Source organism: Zeus faber (genome assembly GCF_960531495.2).
Source record: "Zeus faber genome assembly, chromosome: 6".
In the NCBI taxonomy this organism is placed as follows: domain Eukaryota; kingdom Metazoa; phylum Chordata; class Actinopteri; order Zeiformes; family Zeidae; genus Zeus; species Zeus faber.
This window is the reverse complement of record NC_137201.1, coordinates 9664102-9684456: the sequence shown is the minus strand read 5'-3', so window position 1 is coordinate 9684456 and position 20355 is coordinate 9664102. Positions and strand designations below refer to the sequence as shown.

At 41.3% G+C, this 20355-nt stretch overlaps 1 protein-coding gene across 1 annotated transcript; it reads right to left on the bottom strand.

Annotated features, from left to right (window-relative positions):
• Positions 1-52: 52 nt before the first annotated feature.
• Positions 53-19315, bottom strand: rspry1 (ring finger and SPRY domain containing 1). The gene is made up of 15 exons (XM_080001757.1): positions 19118-19315; positions 17778-18420; positions 15378-15430; positions 8970-9082; positions 7949-8075; positions 6328-6386; positions 6138-6204; positions 5735-5866; positions 4948-5063; positions 4526-4669; positions 3623-3734; positions 3316-3418; positions 2938-3090; positions 2203-2307; positions 53-2096 (listed from the first exon to the last, which is right to left on the bottom strand). The coding sequence occupies exons 2-15, from the start codon at positions 18203-18205 to the stop codon at positions 2000-2002; spliced, it is 1809 nt and encodes a 602-aa protein (XP_079857883.1). The 5' UTR covers positions 18206-18420; positions 19118-19315; the 3' UTR covers positions 53-1999.
• Between the last annotated feature and the right edge of the window lie 1040 nt (positions 19316-20355).

The window sequence follows — 20355 nt, the reverse complement described above, 5'->3', positions numbered from 1 at the left end:
TCAAACCAACACCATAACATTTGCTGAACAGAACATACATTTATTACAAATATCACAATCCAGGAAACAACATTTTTTCAGTAAATCACATCTTTGGGAACCCAGGGGTCATCCTTATAGATGTTTAAATACAACTTACTTTTTTTATCCTTTCTTTTTTTTCCCCCCTCTCTCTCTCTCTCTCTCTCTCTTTTTTTTTTTTTTTTTTTAATACAGCCTCAGACTTCCTCTGCAGAGCCAGACATAACTTATAAATTCTTTCACTTTCATGTTCAAAAGGTGCTCCGGGATGTAAAAAGTGCTCCGAGAGCAAATGATAATTAAAAAAAAAAAAAAAAAAATCAAATAAACATTTATTCATACTGATGCATATTATCAATAGAAGTTACACTACCCAGGTTGAATGATTTTAAAAAACGTACAGTTCATGCGATAGTAGTGTGGGAACCCTTAAAACAATTTACTCGACACATTAAAATGTGTAAACTATAATTTTCCCCAATGTTTATACTCAATTTAGGGTTGTTTTTGTTCTGGACTCCCAGCGATGTTATTTTAACGACTTATCCGCAAAGTACAATTGTTATTCAGTCAAAGCAGAGACGTTTCAAGTAAACGATGTGGAGAAATGGGGAGAGAGAGTGGGGCAGAAAGGCGATGGGAGGGAGGGAACAGCAGACCGGACAAAGAAACGACAGAACAATCGGCTTTTGTTGCACCATGATGTGACGGGGGAAGGCAACTTGTTGATTTGATTTTACCAATTTTTCACTGTGGGAATCAGGCTAGTACTTGTGGAAATCAATACATACCCGGTATGTAGATATTGATGAAAAACCAGGGGGGGGGGGACAACCCTACACTAAATAAATTCTAACTCACCAGGCTTAAAACTGAATGACTTGTAGATAGCTGTTACACGACTGTCTAGATTGATGAGTAACTGCATTTAATCTGCATTATAAACCCAAAACCGAAATGAGAGCACTGCGCAGAAACACAAAACAAACAGCACAGTATTCTCAATCTCTTGCACTAGATGGGGGCGAGGATGGGAATGACCAGTAATCTGGAGGAAGTTAGATCTGTGTTAGAGGAGCGCTCGATTCCGTTAACTTCCCTTTCAGCAAAAGCTCATTTGATAACGCGTTGAGAGTACAGATAGCCGCTAGACATTCACTTTCTAAAAATAAGCCAGACCACGTTTGTCGGGTTTCTTACATAGAAAACATTCACGACACAGAGGGAGCGGGGCTCTCTGCCCAGATAGAAAATTACAGCGCGTTTTGCTATCTTTTGAGGCCTTGAAATAGAACACTTGCTTCGAGAAAAAAAAGTGAATAGTAATTTACAAAGGCAACGTTTTCCCACTCTCCACGGCTCCACAGCTATCCATCATTCCAGACAACACATCTTGGCCTACGGATCGAATAAACCGCAAAACGACATTTTCACCATTTCCTCAAGGAGAATGACACTGAAACCCAAAAATGTGGGACTGAGCGCATACCTAAACCAAGGATTACAAATACAAAATGTTTTAAATCGCATTTTCTTTGTTATCTTTTTTTTTTTTTTTACGTAATACTGTGCTACGGGGCTGTACTTGCTTAAGTGTCCCACCCATGCTCCTCGCTTATCCTTACCCAACCTTTTTAAGATTAAATATTAAATAGCAGTAGTTTGTGGACTCAGTCCGAATAAGACCTGGGCATCCTTCTTCCTCCCTCGCAGAACCAGACTGTTCAGACGGCTCTGGAAACACTCGGGCCCTCCTCTTCCTCTTCTCCCCAGAGAAGTGGGTGCATAGAGGAGGAAAGGCTTAAACTCCGGTGCCACCCTCACAGTACTGTTGGTCGACTTAGATTACTTGGATCGGGGAGGGTGTGGGGGTTGGCGGGGGTTCGGTGGTCCGAAGAGGAGGGAAACTATTGGTTAACTACTGTTCTGTGTCCCGATTGGAGGGGAGGTGGGGGGTGGGGTGGGGGGGGGGGCGGTGTCATGAGACATGTGCGATGAGTCTGACGCGGGTCTGGATGTCCTGGCGGCACAGCGGGCAGGTCTCCAGCTGTAAGGCACACTCCATACAAATACCACTGCGGGGGAAGGGGAGTATAATTAGTCACTATAGAAAAGAAAAATCATTACAATTGTATAATTATAATAGGTGTGCGAGTGTGTTGATTTGGCATCCACGCGTACCCGTGTCCACAAGGTCGTAGCTCCGTGTCGGCCATTATGTCGCAACACAGCGTGCAGCAGTTTTCTCGGATGCTCACCTGCTTCAGCAGGGCCAAACGGCGGTGCCTAGGGGAAAAACACACACTGGATATTATGATAGTGGGATATCTTGTAATTTTAATGCAATTGTATTTCAAAATTATCTTAACAATAATGAGATTCTAGGCTTTTTTACTTTACACAACATTCAACATTATTAGACAGCTCTGTGGTATACTCTCTTCTGATTGATCAATAACGGCCATCAGGGGTCCGTTATTTCTGAATAATGACTCTGCGTGTTTGCACATATGCCTACAGTTGCTGTTGTGAACTTTAGCTACTTAAAGGCTACATAGCAACTCTTTTTCAGGCGGCCCAAATGAGAGGCTTGTCACCCCAAGTGACGAATGCAGTTATCAATATCATAACCCCCAATGTCCCATTCAGCACGTTTCATTCCACAATGAATGGAAACGTCCAATTTGAACTTTTATAACAGTAAATAGGTTATAATAACTGCCGATAATAACTAGCCACTTCAGCACAAAAGGGGCTATTTCCAATGTATTGCAGTACTTACATTTCTGAGGACAAAATTCAAGAATTTCAAGCACCTGGTAAGAAGCCTGCACCAAGGTCACACAATGTAACTGATGACTACAGTGACATTAATTCACTCGTCCATTCATTCATTCATTCAGCCGTCTTTCCTACCGGGGCAGGATGATCTTCTCGTTGGGCAGCAGGGAGGCAAAGTCGTTGAAGGTGCTGAACTTGACAGAGGGCGGATGGCGGAAAGGCTTTGCTCCGAAATTGAACTCACACTGCTGGTATGACATGAAGCTTGCCGCCGCAAAGAAACCAGACCTGGCGGACAGGGACACACACACACACACACACACACACACACACACACACACACACACACACACACACACACACACACACACACACACACACACACACACACACACACACACACTTTGTCATGTGGGGCTGGGGACAAACAAATACATTAAAAAAACAATTTTCTATCTGTGAAATTCAAAGTTTTCCTGCATTTCTCAGATGGGATGGACGGTAACCCCTTACGTTGCCGAGGAGAAGACCTGTTTCTCTGGAGGCAGCTGGTGTCCGTTTAGATAGAAGATCATCTGCTTCTTACTGAGATCCAACAGGAAGCCTATAGCGTCTCCTACACAAGACAAAAAAACTCAACAGAATCCAAACTTTGTCCACCTTTTATTTACAAATTGAGGGACAGCTTGGGCCAAGCACTCGAGAGTCCAGTGAAGTATTACGTCACTTAAGATAATCAAGAGACCCCATTTTAGGTTCATTGATAAAGAGTCAGAACAATCCAACGTTTCCGACAAATAAAACTGATTTCAAATCTTGCCTTCCTTCCAGCAGGGGTGAGAGTGGGGTTTACTGCGTGCGTTGTACCAGATGAGCTGCCTGCAGCCATCATATGCGCACGAGTACTCGTCGTCTCCGATCCCGTAGCCCTCCTGCGAAACAAAATAACACGCTCAGGCAAAGAGCTGACTTTGCCAGATATTTTTTTAATCAAGCAATGTTTTGGATTCCATGTGGGAAAGGGGCTATAAATAAAAGAAAGACAGAAGGAGGACGAAGACTGAAATCAATAAAGAATGAAAGAAAGGGGGGAATAAAGAAACAAAGAAGGAAAGAAAGGAATAAAGAAAAACAAAGGACAGAAAGGCAGAAAGAACAACAAATCAATAAAAAAATGAAAGAGGGTGACTAAAGAAATAGAAAGGAATAAAGAAATAAAGATAGAAAGAAGGAACAGACGAAAGAAGCAATGAAAGAAAGAGACAAAGATAGAAATCAATAAAAAATGAAATAAAGAAAGGGCAGAATAAAGAAAGGAATAAAGAAAGACAGAAAGAATGAACAATCAATCAAAAAATGAAAGATCAATAAAAATCTATAAAAAAAAATGAAAGAAGGGAGGAATAAAGATAGAAATAAAGAAAGGGAGGAATAAAGAAAGGAATAGGGAAAAAAGAAAGCGAAATAAAGAGAGAAATCAAAAAAATTAAAGAAAGGGAGGGAGGAATAAAGAAAGAAAAAAGAAAGGGACAAAAGAAAGGAAGGAATACAGAAAGAAAGGAAAAGAAAAAAAGGAATGATAAATTAAGAAAGACAGAAACCAAAAAAAAAGAAAGACAGAAAGGGAGGGAGGAATAATGAAAGAGAGAAAGAAAAAGAAAGAAAGAAAAAGAAAGAAGGAACAAAATAAAGAAAACCATGTAGTGAGAGCTCAGCGACGCACGTGGTTGAGGAACTTGCTGTCCTTAGTGGCCCATCCGATCTGCATGACACCGGACGTGACGACCGTCACCTCGTAGTACCATACACCCGAGTCCACGCAGAACGTACAGCGTACGCTCTCGAAGGACGAAGCATCGCAGCGCGCCTGGCGGGCGGGGTAGGAAAATACATTCAAACTGTGAACGTCCGCCCTCAAAAACAAATAAGAGTTTATGTGGGCTGGATTAAATATGACTTCTAAATCACTAAAGGGTGAGGGTGCTGTGAGATGGCTAGTGTAACTCAACTGTCAATTTACTTAAAAACTATTTTATAACTGAAAGATTTTCATGCACAGAAAGGCTTTTTTTTTTTTTTTTTTTTTTACAAGTTAAAAACAGCCAAAATTCCCCACTCGTGCTCCTGGCTGGAACAAAAACGCACCTCCAGCCCAGTCGGGGAGATCTTGAGATACTCGCTGACGTCGTTGCTGTTCAGCATGGCATTGATGTTGGCCAGGTTGACCTTCTCGTAGGTGAACTGACGGCCCTCCTTCAGGACTGCACGGGAGCAGGGAAAAAGTAAAGAGAAATTAAAAATAAACAAATAAATAAATAAATAAATAATAGAGAATGGAGGTCAATTTCACGTTCCATGAATATGAATTTTGGACTCTTTCATCTTAAGCCCGCTTTACACTGAGCCCACTGGAAGTCTCATTAAATTCTATGGAGAAGTCAGAAACGCTGCGCAAAGAGCGCCAACCCCCTGTGGTGCAGAGGGTCCAGATGCGTTGAAATTTTGAATATAATTTAAACTATTTGAATGTTTACACTTATAAGTAAAAATATTTTACTTGAAGAATTTATTCCATGGGCTCTTGGAGCTCTTTACATTGCTACGAGATCTGATAGTAGCTATGACCCTGCATTCACACGTAAACACAAAGGCATTTTGGCTTTCCCCCCTTTGATAAGATGCTTCTTATTGTATAAAGAAGTGATGTGAATTGGAAAAAAGTGATAAAGTATTTAAAAACAGTAGAGATGGGCGCGCGCGCGCACACACACACACACACACACACACACACACACACACACACACACACACACACACACACACACACACACACACACACACACACACACACACACACACACACACACACACACACACCAAAGGTTAAGGTCAAAATTCTTTCACAAATGACAGTCAAACACACAGGACTCACAGAGATTGTCGAGGCTCCACTGCGAGCAGAAGCCGACCTGCCTTTTCAGGTAGTCGGACTGCTCTGCCCAGGTCTCCAGGACAGCAAGACGATTGCTGATACACGACTCAGACACCGTCAGCTTGTTCTCACCTGAGGAAGGGAGGAAGGACGGAAGAAGGTACCAAAATGAATAATTCTATGATATATCACAATATGAAGACAAAAAAACATAGTGACTCTGGCTAAATTGGCTCTGTGCTCGGCTACTGGTTTTACAGGGTCAGTTTGTGTGGATAGGTGGAACAAAAGCAAAATGCTGCCTCTAAACAACAGATATCCTGAGCGGTTACAGGTGTAGGCCCTTGAGCTCGTTCAGGTCTAATGTATCACATCAACAGGTTTTCGTGGTGTTTGAACCTACTGGTCTGGGAGAACTTCTCAAGGGCGATGAGTGCAAACAGCATGACCGTAGGGTGGGCCTCCGAACTCTGGAGATGAATGAAGACGGAAACCAAACGCCATCATGCACTTGACTTTTTCGAACATACACATGCGTTTACACTGACCTCACGCTATGCGAGAGAGAGGCGTGCAAGTGTAAATACTCTCACCAGGCTCTCAAGGAGGTACTCCAGGGTTCCCGGGCTGAGCAGTCCAATACTGGCAGGTCCTGACAGAACAACACACAGATATAAGCACCCCCACATCTGTCGAGTACGACTGGCCTAACTTTCTAGAATGATGGGTCTTCATATCATACATCCACAATGGAAAGATCTAAGTGTCTATTCCCCCCCCCCCACATAGTTTCCCCTCGACTGTTGTCCTTCATCCAATCCTTACGCTCCATTTCAAAGAATTCAGCTCAGTTATTCGAAAAAGACTGCTTTGTCTTCCAATATAACTTACTAACCTGACCTGCAAGCAGTCATCTGGCAAAATATGCTATTTTGCAACTATGTGTAAACTGTAAGATGTGTATCATCAAAGATAGTTCCAAAAGTTCCATAAAACACAAAAAGTACTATTAAGTCACGTCGGTGTCAGGTTTTAGGCATCAGAGCGCTTTTGGGACTATGAGTACATGAGAGAAATATCAGGCCTGATGCAGATATCTGTGCCTCCCTAAATAACCAACACACACACACGCTTCAAATGGTGGCCGGTGAAATGACTTCTCTGCATTCCGTAAGGATCACAGATAAACTACGTTCTGTTACACCGCTAGTACGTTCCCAGGAGGTAACAGACACATGGATCAGAATGTTTGAGTGATGAGCACGTCTGGATTAAATGGAACGATTGCACTCGCCAGGCATTTTATCTGGGCCCCCTCCGACCACCCACCCACCCACCCACCCCCCAAAAAGCATAAAAATTAAATTAGATACTTTAAATTATTTGCAACATTGACATTTAAAAATAATTTGAATTTGCCCCCCCCCCCCTCCATTCTGGCATTCCAAATGAAATTCATGGCCTTTCAAGGACTTCAAGCACTATTTTTTTTTTTCATTTTCAAGCAAAACAACACAAAACAAAAATATAATACATTTTCAATGTGATCTTTATTAATTAAAATATAATATAATCTTAGCCTCATTGTCTATTATTTATATTAGTAGAATTAGAACTATTATATAGTATATCTATTATTCGTCTCATTGTCATCTACTATTATAAGTGTCATAAGTGGATTCAATTACCGTGGCATCATCTATGTTGTGAAAGAGATTCTGGAAATGTTTTATTACGTTATGACTTCAATCACAAAACCAGGGGGAATATCACAGGTTTTCGATGATCACGGTTTATTTTCAAGCACTTTGGCACAAAAGGGGCTTTCAAGGTATTCCAGTACCAAATATTCTGAAGACGAAATTCAAACATTTCCAGCACCTCAAGGACCAGGTAAGAACTAGGCTTGGGTGATATCCAAATCATTGATGCGGTCGCGCCCAAATGTCGGCACACACAATATTATCGTTGTTATTGGCCCAAGCCTAGTAAGTACCCTGTTTTTTTTGTTGTTTTTTTTAAACCACACTGATCATATCTGGGCCCTGTTGTGACAATTATAGGAGTAAACTTGTGTGTGTATGTGTGTGTGTGTGTGTGTGTGTGTGTGTGTGTGTGTGTGTGTGTGTGTGTGTGTGTGTGTGTGTGTGTGTGTGTGTGTGTGTGTGTGTGAGAGTCCTTTCATCCTTGTGGTTTGTGCGTGCTGTGCCATACCGGCCAGTTTCTCCGCCAGGCAGCCGAGCACAGCCGTGGTGTTCCTGTGTTTGGCGGGGCTCAGAGCGTCCTGGCGCGCCACGGCAGAACTCAGGCTCAACATGTCGGAGAGCTTCTGGAGAGCGTCCTGCAGATGGGGGGCGGTCAGTACATACACTCCATTGCATGTGGGTAGTTGACAAAAGGAGGTGACATTTTCTAAGTGTGTTGATTTTGATAAGAAACAATAAATACATATTAGTATTCAATAAATTTACTGAAGTAATTAAGTCACAAATTGCCTATATTTCACCATTTCTAACATTCTTTTCTGTCAACTCATCACATACATAGTTCTGCGGTGTGAGATTTTATTGGGAAATATTTCTCTTTTTAGGCCGAATAGTTAGCCTTTCATCGTTAGTTAGCTAAATATATATCTGTTGTCTACATGGTAAAAAAAAAAATTTACATTCATAATGTAGAGAGGTATCACACTACGGGACAGAGGAAAATGGACACGTGATCAAATTAATAGAAGATGCAGACTTTTCAAATATCTGTCAGAATTCCCGGTGGTGGTCTGAGTGAAGGACCCCATGGGGTCTCTACAAATTGCCCGATTATAAACAGATACATTGCGTCACACCGCAGGTCTAATTTTATTACATAATTGAATGAACCATGATAAATTTCTTATAACTTCAGTGGTATCGACGAACATAATTCAGGAAAACAGGCCCCCATGACATAATGCCCGAGGCCTTTTAATCCATTTTCAAGAATCTTTTTATTTTACTCATGTTTACGGTCTTACATCATGACTACTGTCACACCACAGGACATTTTGATGTTTAAGTTGAAAATGCTTGAATTCTGGATGGTAAAATAACTGTGAAAACACATTGTCCTTCATAATTCATTGAAATGAAAATAAATTTTAGTATGGATTTTCATTTAATTACGGTAAAATGAAGTGTCACGTCAACTACCCATGTGCAAACAAACAAATAAACAAAGACACACTGCAGCCACGGCTGACCTTGGTGGGGAGGGGGCACTCGTCCAGCAGTAGGGTGATCACAGCGGGTCCCAGCGGATCGTCCAACGGGATGACTCGGATCAGAGACTGGACCACCTCCAGCCAGCCGTCGTCTGGGAGAGCGGGTCAGAGGAGATTTAAGAGTCGGATGCAGTTGGATGAGTGACAAATATGAGAAAGGCAACAGGTTTCACAAGGACACTTAATCGCCGTGCTTCCTGTGGAGACCCCGGAGTCCTTGAACGTTTCCAAATATATCAACACTAAGTGCACATCGACACCTGCGTTGTTTGATTCCATTACTCTGAAAGCATTATGTCAAACAAATATGATCATAAGTGAAATACTACGCGATACTCGAAAACACACAATAATACAGAGGTAAAGACGGATTCTAGAGAACCACCTATGGAGAAGATTCTGGGGCAAATATTCTGGAAATTGTTAATGAAAAGTGAAACGTTGACATTTGACGTTTATATATATATATATATTATTATTATTATTATTTTTTTTAACCTGTGCTGTCAGCATGCTAGGCATTGCATCTAGGACAGAGTTAGTCTGCAAGTGGAGTTCAAGTTCTCAACCTGCAATGCAACTCTTTATAAATTACTGCTGCAATAACTGTGGATGACCTATTGGATGACAAGAGCACAGTTTTTTGTTATACAGAGCCGCCACCAATCCCCCTCTTTGGAGAACTATTTTAGCATGTTTGGGTCTATAAACAACTAATCACTGCCCCAAGACGGGTGGATTCACCATGGGTGAGACAATTAAACATAGAACCAAACAACATTTACATGGAAAACATAAACATTGGATGACAACATGTATTGAAAAACAGGGTTAATCAGGTCCAGGAAAACTGGAACAGCAATTGGGCACATGGCCTCTTCCTGTCATAGTGATGGCAGTAAATGAGAGCAAAAGGAGAGGAATGCAACCAGGAGGGTGCTGGGGTGTATTCAAAGCAGGTGTTGGTAGTGTGTGTGCGTGTGTGTGACGGGACCACCTGTATGTATGTATGTATGTATGTATGTATGTATGTATGTATGTATGTGTGTGTCCACCAATGAGTGTATAGGACTTATACCAATTGGTTCTGGTGTATAAGCTCGGTATTATGTCAGCGCCTACAAGCAGCGGAAAGGGCCCCGAAGTGCCCCCCGAAGCTGCATTACGTTTATATTTTCGTGTGAAGTAAAAAAGAAAAAAAAATTCTCAAAAACTCAAAATGTGATATGACATTTTTGCTTCTTTCCCTTTTACCCATTTGTATTCAATCCAAATATTTCTACTAACGCAAAGCTTTTTTTCCTTTGCTTCTTTCACTCCAGACTTTTGGTCATCTTGTTTGGTGATGGGATAAAAAAGCCAGCTTTCAAATAAAACAGTATTTAAAAACAGAATTTAAAGAGTATTTTAACATAATTTTTTTTAAACAAAATTTAAAAATCTAAAATGGACAGAAGTAGTGTAGTATAAGTAATTTAAAAGTATTTACCTAAATGAAAGACAAAATAAAATGCAGACAATAATGACAGTGAGTCAATTTGATATTGTACATCTTAAAATAGCCGTGGGCGACAACAATGCAGTGTCATACTGAATGGTAAGATAGACACAGTGTTGTAAGGCAAACACTGCAATATACTATTAGGAGGGAAGACAAAACAGGTATGCAATACTTGATACATTAAAGTGACTAGTTTAAAAGTTTTACTAGCCTCCCTTTAAAGTGGCCAAGGGCGTGGATTTATAGGTTCTAGTCTTTGGCCTTTTGATTTCAAAATAAGGGTTTTTGAACTATCAAATTCTTATTTTACTTAAAATAATTGTGAAATATCACAACAAATATCTGCATTTGAGCCTCTCTTTTTGTCAATGGGTCTGCATTTGCATATGTATGGGTTAGGTGTGAGGGCTTCCAGACCTGTTGGGTGACACAATGATGGGCCATGAAGTATGAACGGTCTGCTTCGTAGTCACTCAAAAAATGTGTATTGCAGCAATTAGAGACAAGTTCCGTACCCTTGTGTAAAAGTTGTTGTCTGGGAGGCTCCGATACAAATAATAATACAAAACAAAACAAACAAAGTAGGAAGCAATAGGTAAAATAGCAAAAATATGTGATAAACAAAGGGTGTTGCAGAAATACAGATAAAAATGATCTAATACTATCAATAGTGAAAATGCACAGATGGTCAATTACACTGTCTGTGTGTGTGCGTGTGCATTAGTTATCATTCTAAAAAGCAACAGGGATCGATAGATACTAATAATATACTTAAAATGAGTATTTCCATAGAATAGTAGTAATACATTATAATAACTTATAAGGTGCGCACACAGCACACTGTAGGACAAAAAAACAAAATAAACCTGCTCCATTCTCAGTTAGGTTCACCTCTCACACAATGAGTTAAAGGCAACAAAGTGTTGACGATAGCATGATTGTAGTCATGAATTTATCAATTTACAGTAAAGCTGCGGGAATGTACATTGTGCTTAACCGGCATACTGTACACATGCTGTAAAACAGGCACCGGTAGTTCAATCATGGATTTTCCCCTAACCCTGGTCTTAGTCTTAGGTAGGGCTTAGGCCTTTATTTATTTGTGTTGACCACACCACGGGTATTTATTGAGGACCGGTTTTTATTTGAGCAACTGTTTATATTTGAGGAAACATGGTAACTGAAATATATTAATTACCTAATCTTCTAAACCTTACACTGCCATTATCACCTCAATGCTAGCCCTGCTATTTGTTGCTGTTTTAATGTTCAATGTTTTAATTCAATCATTGTCTCAAGCTCATTCAATCGTCACAGAGAACACAGAGGAATACACACACACACACACACACACACACACACACACACACACACACACACACACACACACACACACACACACACACACACACACACACACACACACACACACACACACACACACACACACACACACACACACACACACGTCATCCAACGGGGTTCCAGCAGTTCCATGTTCTGTTTACTCCATAACTTTCACTGATTTAATCTTATCAATCCACCAAACATTCTGAACAAATTTGAGGAGAGAAATAATCAGTCAATTTGCTGAATCTTCACTCTAATTTAAAAGTTTGTTCCCACTTTCATAAAGCACAAGCTTGCTCGCTCGGGGATTTTCTGTTAACTTCATAAAATGAAATAAATACATCTACAATAAAAATACATTTTTTATTTTATTATTTGTCATGTATTTTTTTTATTACCGCCGAGTGTACTTGGGCTGGTCCCCACCCGGAGCGATGCGACTCGACCGGGCGACTCAGTGCGGGGGACCGTGGTCTTAGGTCAGGACCCATCACCAGCACTTTCATCACTGAAAGTTCAGCCCCTGTCCTGGAGCAGGAGCTGAATAAGTTGCTCAAAACGGAGTGTGTGTTCTAAGAACTACGACCGTTCCTACAGTAGGTCCTGCATTGCGGACACAATGTAAGGGATGGCTCCTCCAAAAAGTCCTTAGAAGCATGAAAAAGTTTGTGCAGTACGAAAACGCATGATATAGCGAGTATTGCGATACATTAAGTATTGCAATTAAATTTGTTGTGATATTTCACATTTATTTTATGTAAATTAAAACACCTGTTACAAACGGTTACGCACAGTGTTTATTTGTTTTATTAAATTAAATACATCAACAATAAAACAAAAACAGTCATTAATTCATTCTTTCAAACCATTCATTCTTTAAAATCATAGATGTATATCTTGATTCAGAATTTATGTTCCATTCCAAAACATGTACTGTATAATTTTCATTAAACAAAGGCAGCATTATCCCTATATGCGAGTTGCTTTACCTTTTAAACCACTGCTCCCGCCGGTGGACAGATAAAGCATTGCAACTGCTTTTCCACAAATGCAGCCTGGGGGCGTTCGCAGGTGCCGGCGCAAAATTACGTCATTGAGGGGGATATAATTACAGGCAACTCCAAGCACGGACCCAACACGGTCCCTGCATGGGTCAGCCACGCCCCAATCACGGATCTGCATGGGCACTGTCATGTTCTAGCTGCCCTCTCCAAGTGGCAATAAAACAGAGTAGCCCCGGGTGCCGTAATGGCCGCATACAATGTAGCCTTCAAAGTTTCAAGAATCATCGACAATCCTGTTCGATCAAATGCAGGTGCTTATCAGCCTGCAACTGATCCCTTGATTAACTAATTTAATGATCATTATGTGCACTATTCTGGTGAGGATTCAGCGGAAGTTATAACACAAATGTCTTCCTATATATTCAAAACCAGGTGATATTATCATAAACGTGCAACGATAAGTCAACTAATGGCTTGAACTGACAAGTAATAGTCGACGCTTTTGTCCAAAGCGACTTAAAATAAGTGGGAATAGGTCTCTTGGAATGAGGGGTTAGTTTTTGTTTTATTTTGTTTTGTTTTCCAACCAGCCGCTGTGAGCCCAACAACCAGGGGTTGCCGATATATTTGCAAGTTTTGCGAACCATTCTCACTAATCAGGCTCAGATAAATTTCCTGCTCTGCATCGCCTCTGTCTGTAAAAATGATTTCCAACACTGGTGTAGAAAGTCTCCAATCTCCATCACTACTTGGCCTTAAACAATTCTTTGCAACCAACATGCATAAAGAAAAAACAGGCAAAACTTACATTGGTCTAAAGCGTCAACACAATCCAAAAGCTGCACATGGCTTGAAGCTGATTGGATCTCTCTTCTGATTGGTGGACTGTGGTGGATGGTAATCAAGCTTCTGATTGGCTGAGGGTGACATCACTCACTATGACAAAGCCTCCTGCCTTTGCCAAAAGCGAGGACTATCCAATCAAATAAACAGCGCATGTGATTTCACCAGGAAGTAGGTTTTTAAGAGGTTAATAAGATGTAAAAGGTCAATAATCACAAAAAAATAAAAAACCTAACAAAAAAATACATAAATTAAAAATCACGGATTTACTCTGCCAAAGATATTCGTCCAATCCAGATACACACATGCACGCACGCAAGCTCCTTAAGAATAGAAATACCCGTCTCCGTAGAGACTGTACGTGTTTCAGTTTCTCGTCATTGCAGCCGAGTGCAACAGTTCGGATTAGCCAGCGAATGTTGGTCTTTTTTAGTTTTTATTTTTGTATTTGTACAAAATAAATATTCGTCAAAACCCAGGTTTTGTGCCGGAATTCGAATTGGGCTCCACCCCTGCTTTACGTGCTTGTCTCTGCAATGTTACTGCTTCCATTTACACACACTTCCAGTCACAGCCGTAAAACCATTTTCCCGGAAATTATACTAGGTGGAGAGTGGGGACATTTACAGAATGACTCTTACAGAACATCCACACTGGCTCGCGCTCACATATTACGCCAATATGGAACATTGCCAGTGGATTTACGGCTTTCATTCTATGTGGGGAAGGGGCCACACACACACACACACACACACACACACACACACACACACACACACACACACACACACACACACACACACACACACACACACACACACACACACACACACACACACACACACAGCAAGTCAATAATGAGTATCATGGGATTCACCCAAATTATATCTGAAAAAAACAATGCCTCATAACACCATGCAGGAGTGTTCAATCATAAAAGCAACAAGACTGTGAAATAGACACTTCAAGAGTTCAAACCAGTAAACTGGTGCCAACAGTAATCTCCATCAAGTCTTCTGCCTTGGATATTAAGAAAACTACACTTTGGAAAAAAACTAGAAAATGTTTTAAGTAAATTTAAAAAAACACTGTTGCATGGTGAAAGAAAAATAGGGAGGGACAGCCTACTAAACATATGGGGGATTTATTTTATGCGTGTCCGATAATTATTATTAATTATTTCTTGGGCTGTATTCGACTCAGAATTTTGTCACTCTAATCAGATTTGTCTGTTCAAAGCAAATATTTGACGGGGTGGGGCACAGGCGCATGGAGGAACCCATCGTGTCCCTGCAAATAAAACAACTAAAAACAGTGTGTGGCAGTTTCGCCTGCCACATGCCATCCGAGTGGTGTTTTCAGGGTTTTCAGTCCATTTCACAGCTGCAGACATACTAGATCAACATGTAGAGGAACTCCTTCACCCAGGTCATTATTGATGTCCAGTTTCGACAGGAAACCAGTTCCTAGTCTAGCAATGTAGGAAGTGACTTACGGATGTAGAGCCCAAAAGTACACACACCATGCACTGTCAACATCAAAGGCAATTCGGACAGAAATCACAAATTGTCAACAAATTCAAATCCATTTCCAATCCAATGTCTCTCAGAATATGACAGAAACATCAATATATGCACCAAGGAGGAAGTATGGCCATACTTGTATTATGTGTGTGTGTGTAGGTCTCACCTGTTTCTGCCATCTCATGCAAGGTGATCATGGAGTACGGGGGCTCTTGGTCACTGAAAGAACAAGCGAGAGAAAGTGGGAATTCATTACGATATCCCAAATTGATTAGAAGTGTGTAGCAGCTCATCTGCACCCAATTGGCGTTTTCAGGGCCCTCCGACAAAGAGAGAAAGGCAATGAGGTTGAATACACACCAGTTTTATTGCAGAGTATGGGCAAGCTGGAAAAACATGTCATGACAAAGGTCCTCTCCTGTGTGTGTGGGGATGGGGGTTTTACCTGTTGCTTGTTGATTGGTCGTATGAGCAACTGGCGTACAGCCACCCTGGTCCTGCCCCCAATTACCTAGACCCAAGACAGTTGTGGCTGCTTAAACCACACCACCCCCACACCACAAAGTGATTTTTGGGAAACACGTTTGACCGGGACGTTCATTTGGATGGTTTAGCGGAACATTCTTAGGCACTATCTGACTGTAGTGGTATATAGTGTAAATAAAAGATGAACGTGTCGGGCGTGTGTCGTATAATGACAGATGGATTTGCTTCAGCTGCTGCTCGGGCGGATGATACTCCCGTCATTGTTACACCTCATCCCCAGCAAGGCCGCAAATAGTGACAGGCTGCTGCTGCTGCTGCACCTGCCATTTCTCGGAACCTCATTTGGCATAATTCACGCTCTGCTAAGGATGTCTAAATAATGCAACCGTAGAGTCGTTTTAACCCTCTGAATCACTCAAGCAGCTACAGGCATTTTGATCATGAATCCCACTGGGATATGAACTTGGAACATTCTGTCTTCCTTTAACATCTTTCATTTGCAGTTTTCCTAATAGGATAACAACAACAGTAAGATGTAGAATGTAGATGACAAAATGTAGATTCAGTCAAGCAACTCTACTTTTCCTTTAAGTAGAATTAAATCATATCTAGCTTCAATGTATCCTCAATCATTCCTTGGTAAACACTAACAAACGGGGCCAATTCTCTTTGTCTCTATTACTTTGTGTCCTAGTCCTACCAGAGTTTAAAAATATATAAAATAAAAGAGTCTGAATATTATATATAAATTCTTGGTTGTTGGTTTTTTTTTTTTTTTTTTTTTTAACAAGTTTTGGATCGTACTCGACATTTGTCAAGACAAGGTTTGACAAGACTATTTATGATTTTAAATTATACCAATAACGTCGATTAGCAATAAAATTGACCAATTATTGAAGAATCCTTGAGCTGCACCTCAAAAGGCAAACAGTGGAAATCTCTGGCCAAATTACGCAAATCGTGAACAGGAATGTGTCCAACGGAGTGAATGCAGGAGGGGCATGAAATTCAAGCCACTGTGCTTGGAACAAATGAATGTCCAAGGAAATTGAGAGCCATGTGTGATGGAGCTGATCACTGCTATCTGGCAAGGATTAAGCCAATATTGCTCAATATTGTATTATTATTTAATTTAATTTTATTTATATTATTCTATTCACTAACTGCATTACGTTTTAGGAATCAGTTAGTTTAAGTTAGTTAGCTAGGTAGGAATTAGGTTAGCTATTATGTTCGTTAAGTAACTATTGTGCATAATCTCCGGGTGCGTTGCAAAGACATTTCACTGCATATATGTATGAAAGTATGTACATGAGGTATAAACCTCATGAATCTTGAATCTATGATGGAACTGCTGACTTGTGACCCACGTCTGCCCACATAGGTCTACGCAGTTGTCACCATTTCCTTTTGGATTAACAGTTAAGCAGGAGGTACACTTAAAAACAGGCAAGAACAAAAGATATAAGAACCACCGGAGAACATGTCCCAGAACACCGTCAGCAGAATACTTTATAAGAACTCTGCGGTGAATAAAAGCAGTGACCTTGAGAGGTGGTGACAGTGACAGTGAGAGGAGGTGGGAGTGGCTTTGCTTTACATAAAGATGAAAAAAATTAAAATAGAAAATAGTGAAATCCAACTCAATGTCATTTATTGACAGTGCCCATATTTCCTCAAATAGTGACCAGGCGTTATTTACCTCAACTGCCATCTGGGTCCTGTGCTCCTCAAAATAAATACATCTAGAATAAAATTGCATTGTTTTCTTTTGTTCTGTTATTTTTTAGGTTATATATTTTGATCACTAGGATTCGTGTTTATAGTCATATTTTATTGTGAACAGTCGACCATTAGGTTAACAACCATTAGGTTTTACTGTTTATTTCCACATTTTCCATATACTGCCATTTCTTCTATTTTTTATTCCATTGCTTTATTATTTTTTCCTATTTTCTTTATCTAAGCTGTTGCTGACACTTCAATTTCCCTCCGGGGATGAATAAATTATCTATATCTATCTATCTATCTATCTAAAGACTAAGGGAACATAATTGTCGCACAACTTGTCGAGACTCACTTGTCCACGAGTGTCCTGATGACAGCCAGCGTGTCCAGCACCAACCCGTCTACGTTTTGCTTCTTGCGTCTGGGCTCGTGGGGCCCGCGACCCCGGCGGGGCGGCCTCACTGGGTCCCGGGGCCGACTGCTTCGCACGTCCCCGGCGTCAACACCCGCATTGGTGCTGTGGTCCACCCGCCGGGCCTGACCCCGGGTGGCTCTGGATGCCCCGTGGTGGTGGGGGTGGTGGTGTTGGTGGGGGTGGTGGGCATCGTCCAAGTCACTGTCCTCACGGCACACACAGCTGTTGCCCATGGTTACTGTGCCCGAGACCGCCCTGGCGAGGGTCTCCCAGAAGGAAGGTGGGGGTTTGGAGGAGGAGAGGAAGAGCAGAACCCGCGCGAGGCCCTTGCAGGCACAGAAAGCGATCCAAGCAGCAACTATCATATCATTTGGAGCCCTTGGTTGTGTGGGAGTCTCGTCCCAGTGTGCCGGGTACAGGGATCGGTGACACCGCGCATAATGGCGCCAGGCGATGAAAGGGACGTGCGCTCCTGTCTCGACTCGTCGGATGGTTTGAACCGTTGGCAGCTGGTCATGAAATCTGAATGTTCCAACGCTCCCTGATTCTGGGACCGGCTTATCCCACTCGCCACCCACACCTGAGAAAATAATCACAAATAAAATACACATTGTAATAACTTACATACAATTGACATACTTGTCAATTGTGATTCCTGGCTATATTATTGTGTGTGTGTGTGTGTCTGTCACACACACACACACACACACACACACACACACACACACACACACACACACACACACCACAGCTTTCAAATAATAGTTTCCAAAGCACAGAACACATTCTGTATAGTTTTTTTTATGATAATTTTTTGCTGATGGCCCTGACGACAATGCACCAACCTTGACAAACACAACACCCTTAATAACCATATTCTGATGAGACTGTTCCCCAAAAAATATACAATCCGACTCTGTCCATAAACAAATGAGATAGTTCAAGCTGAAAACGAACGCTGTCAGGTGATTGTGTGACAACACAACTGACAATAAAATGGACTGAATGAAAGATGCGACATAATTAAGAGTATCACACGGTGTTTGGCTGGTAGACAGTCCTTCCACTCTCCATTCAGTGGCCCCGTTTCAACAGCTTTTATTTTATTACTATTTCCGATGTAAGACATGAGGCATCTTTAGCCCGGAGCCCCCTCCCTCCCACCCACACCCATACACATACACATACATATATATACACCGAACCGCAACATTACAGTAAAAATATTCCAATAACGTTGAAGAAAAAAAACAACTTTTCTCGCACATTTCACTTACGTTGTCACCACTTTAAACTCACGGAAAACGGAGCTAACAGCGGTTAGCAATCCAACTACAACACAAGCAGGCGGATCGCTAGTTAGCTTAGCATTAGCAGCGATGTCTCATATGTTGCATTAAGCTGACACCATAGTGATGTATTTACATAATTTCTGGTGCGTGTTCAGATCTACAGCCCCCGATATCTTCCGAAGCCTTTTTGTTTCTCCTTTTTACTTTTTTAACATACGTTTCGCGTTTCTAACGTGCACTGACGCCAACATGGCTAGCGACACAAGCTAAGTTCCGTAGCTTCCCGGCTAGGTGGCTAATGCTAATGCCATCAGCTGGCGGCGCGTGGGCGGAGCCTGCTCGGACTGACAGGGCAGGGAGGCTTTCGCTCTGTTTGTATTTTATTCACGCCTTTGCATTCGTTTCCTTTCGGTGAGGCAATAATTTAAAAGCTGCGCGTTTCTTTCCAACTCTCGTTTGGAGAGATCCTGTGTAAATGAATTGAAAATACCAATTTAATAGCGTGGCGCCGTCAGCAAATAGGACACACTGCACCCTACTGGTGTGGATCCGTAGCGCAGGACACCATGGGCGACCACCGGCATCTACTAGTATCGCAGATACTACTACTAATAAATAATACAAAATAAAAATACAACGTGCAAATTAATGCTGTTTCGATCATTTTTAATATATTGTTATTATTATATGATTTATATTATCATTATATTATTATATTATTATGATCCATAAGTTGCATTTGACTCTACATGGCTCACCTTTTAGTTGCTTAGCCAGAGATTAATTTGATTTCCTCTCAGTTTGAGTCCCACCATTTCATAGTAAAATAGGTAAAAATTGTATTCTCAATACCACTTGATAAATATATAGTGCAGGTCCTGTACTTAGAGTATTTCCACCAGGCTATTTACAAGGTGATGGCCTAACATGTACTTTATGTAGAGGTACACATCAGATTATTAAACATTTTGGACCAAAAACACAAACACAAAAGGCTTTTTATTCGTGACACCCATGTTTAATTTCTGTATTACTTCAGAGAGTATGCTGTAAATTAGGGTTATCATATACCCGGCTCCTGTCCAGGGCTGTATTGAGTGAGGTGTCGCTGTACATGCCACAGAGTCCCAGTCCCCTGGAGAACCTTTGTGACCGAGGGCGATAGGAAGACGGCAAGCATTCAGACGTCACAGGGCGGGCGCCGTACACACTCGAGGTCGTCT

Excerpts from the sequence above, each read along its gene's own strand:
- rspry1 (XM_080001757.1), bottom strand. The coding sequence starts at position 18,205 with ATGATAGTTGCTGCTTGGATCGCTTTCTGTGCCTGCAAGGGCCTCGCG. Across the intron at positions 6,387-7,948 it reads CCTGGCGGAGAAACTGGCCG|GACCTGCCAGTATTGGACTG; the intron begins GTATGGCACAGC and ends TTGTTCTGTCAG. Across the intron at positions 5,867-6,137 it reads TGAGAAGTTCTCCCAGACCA|GTGAGAACAAGCTGACGGTG; the intron begins GTAGGTTCAAAC and ends TCCCTTCCTCAG.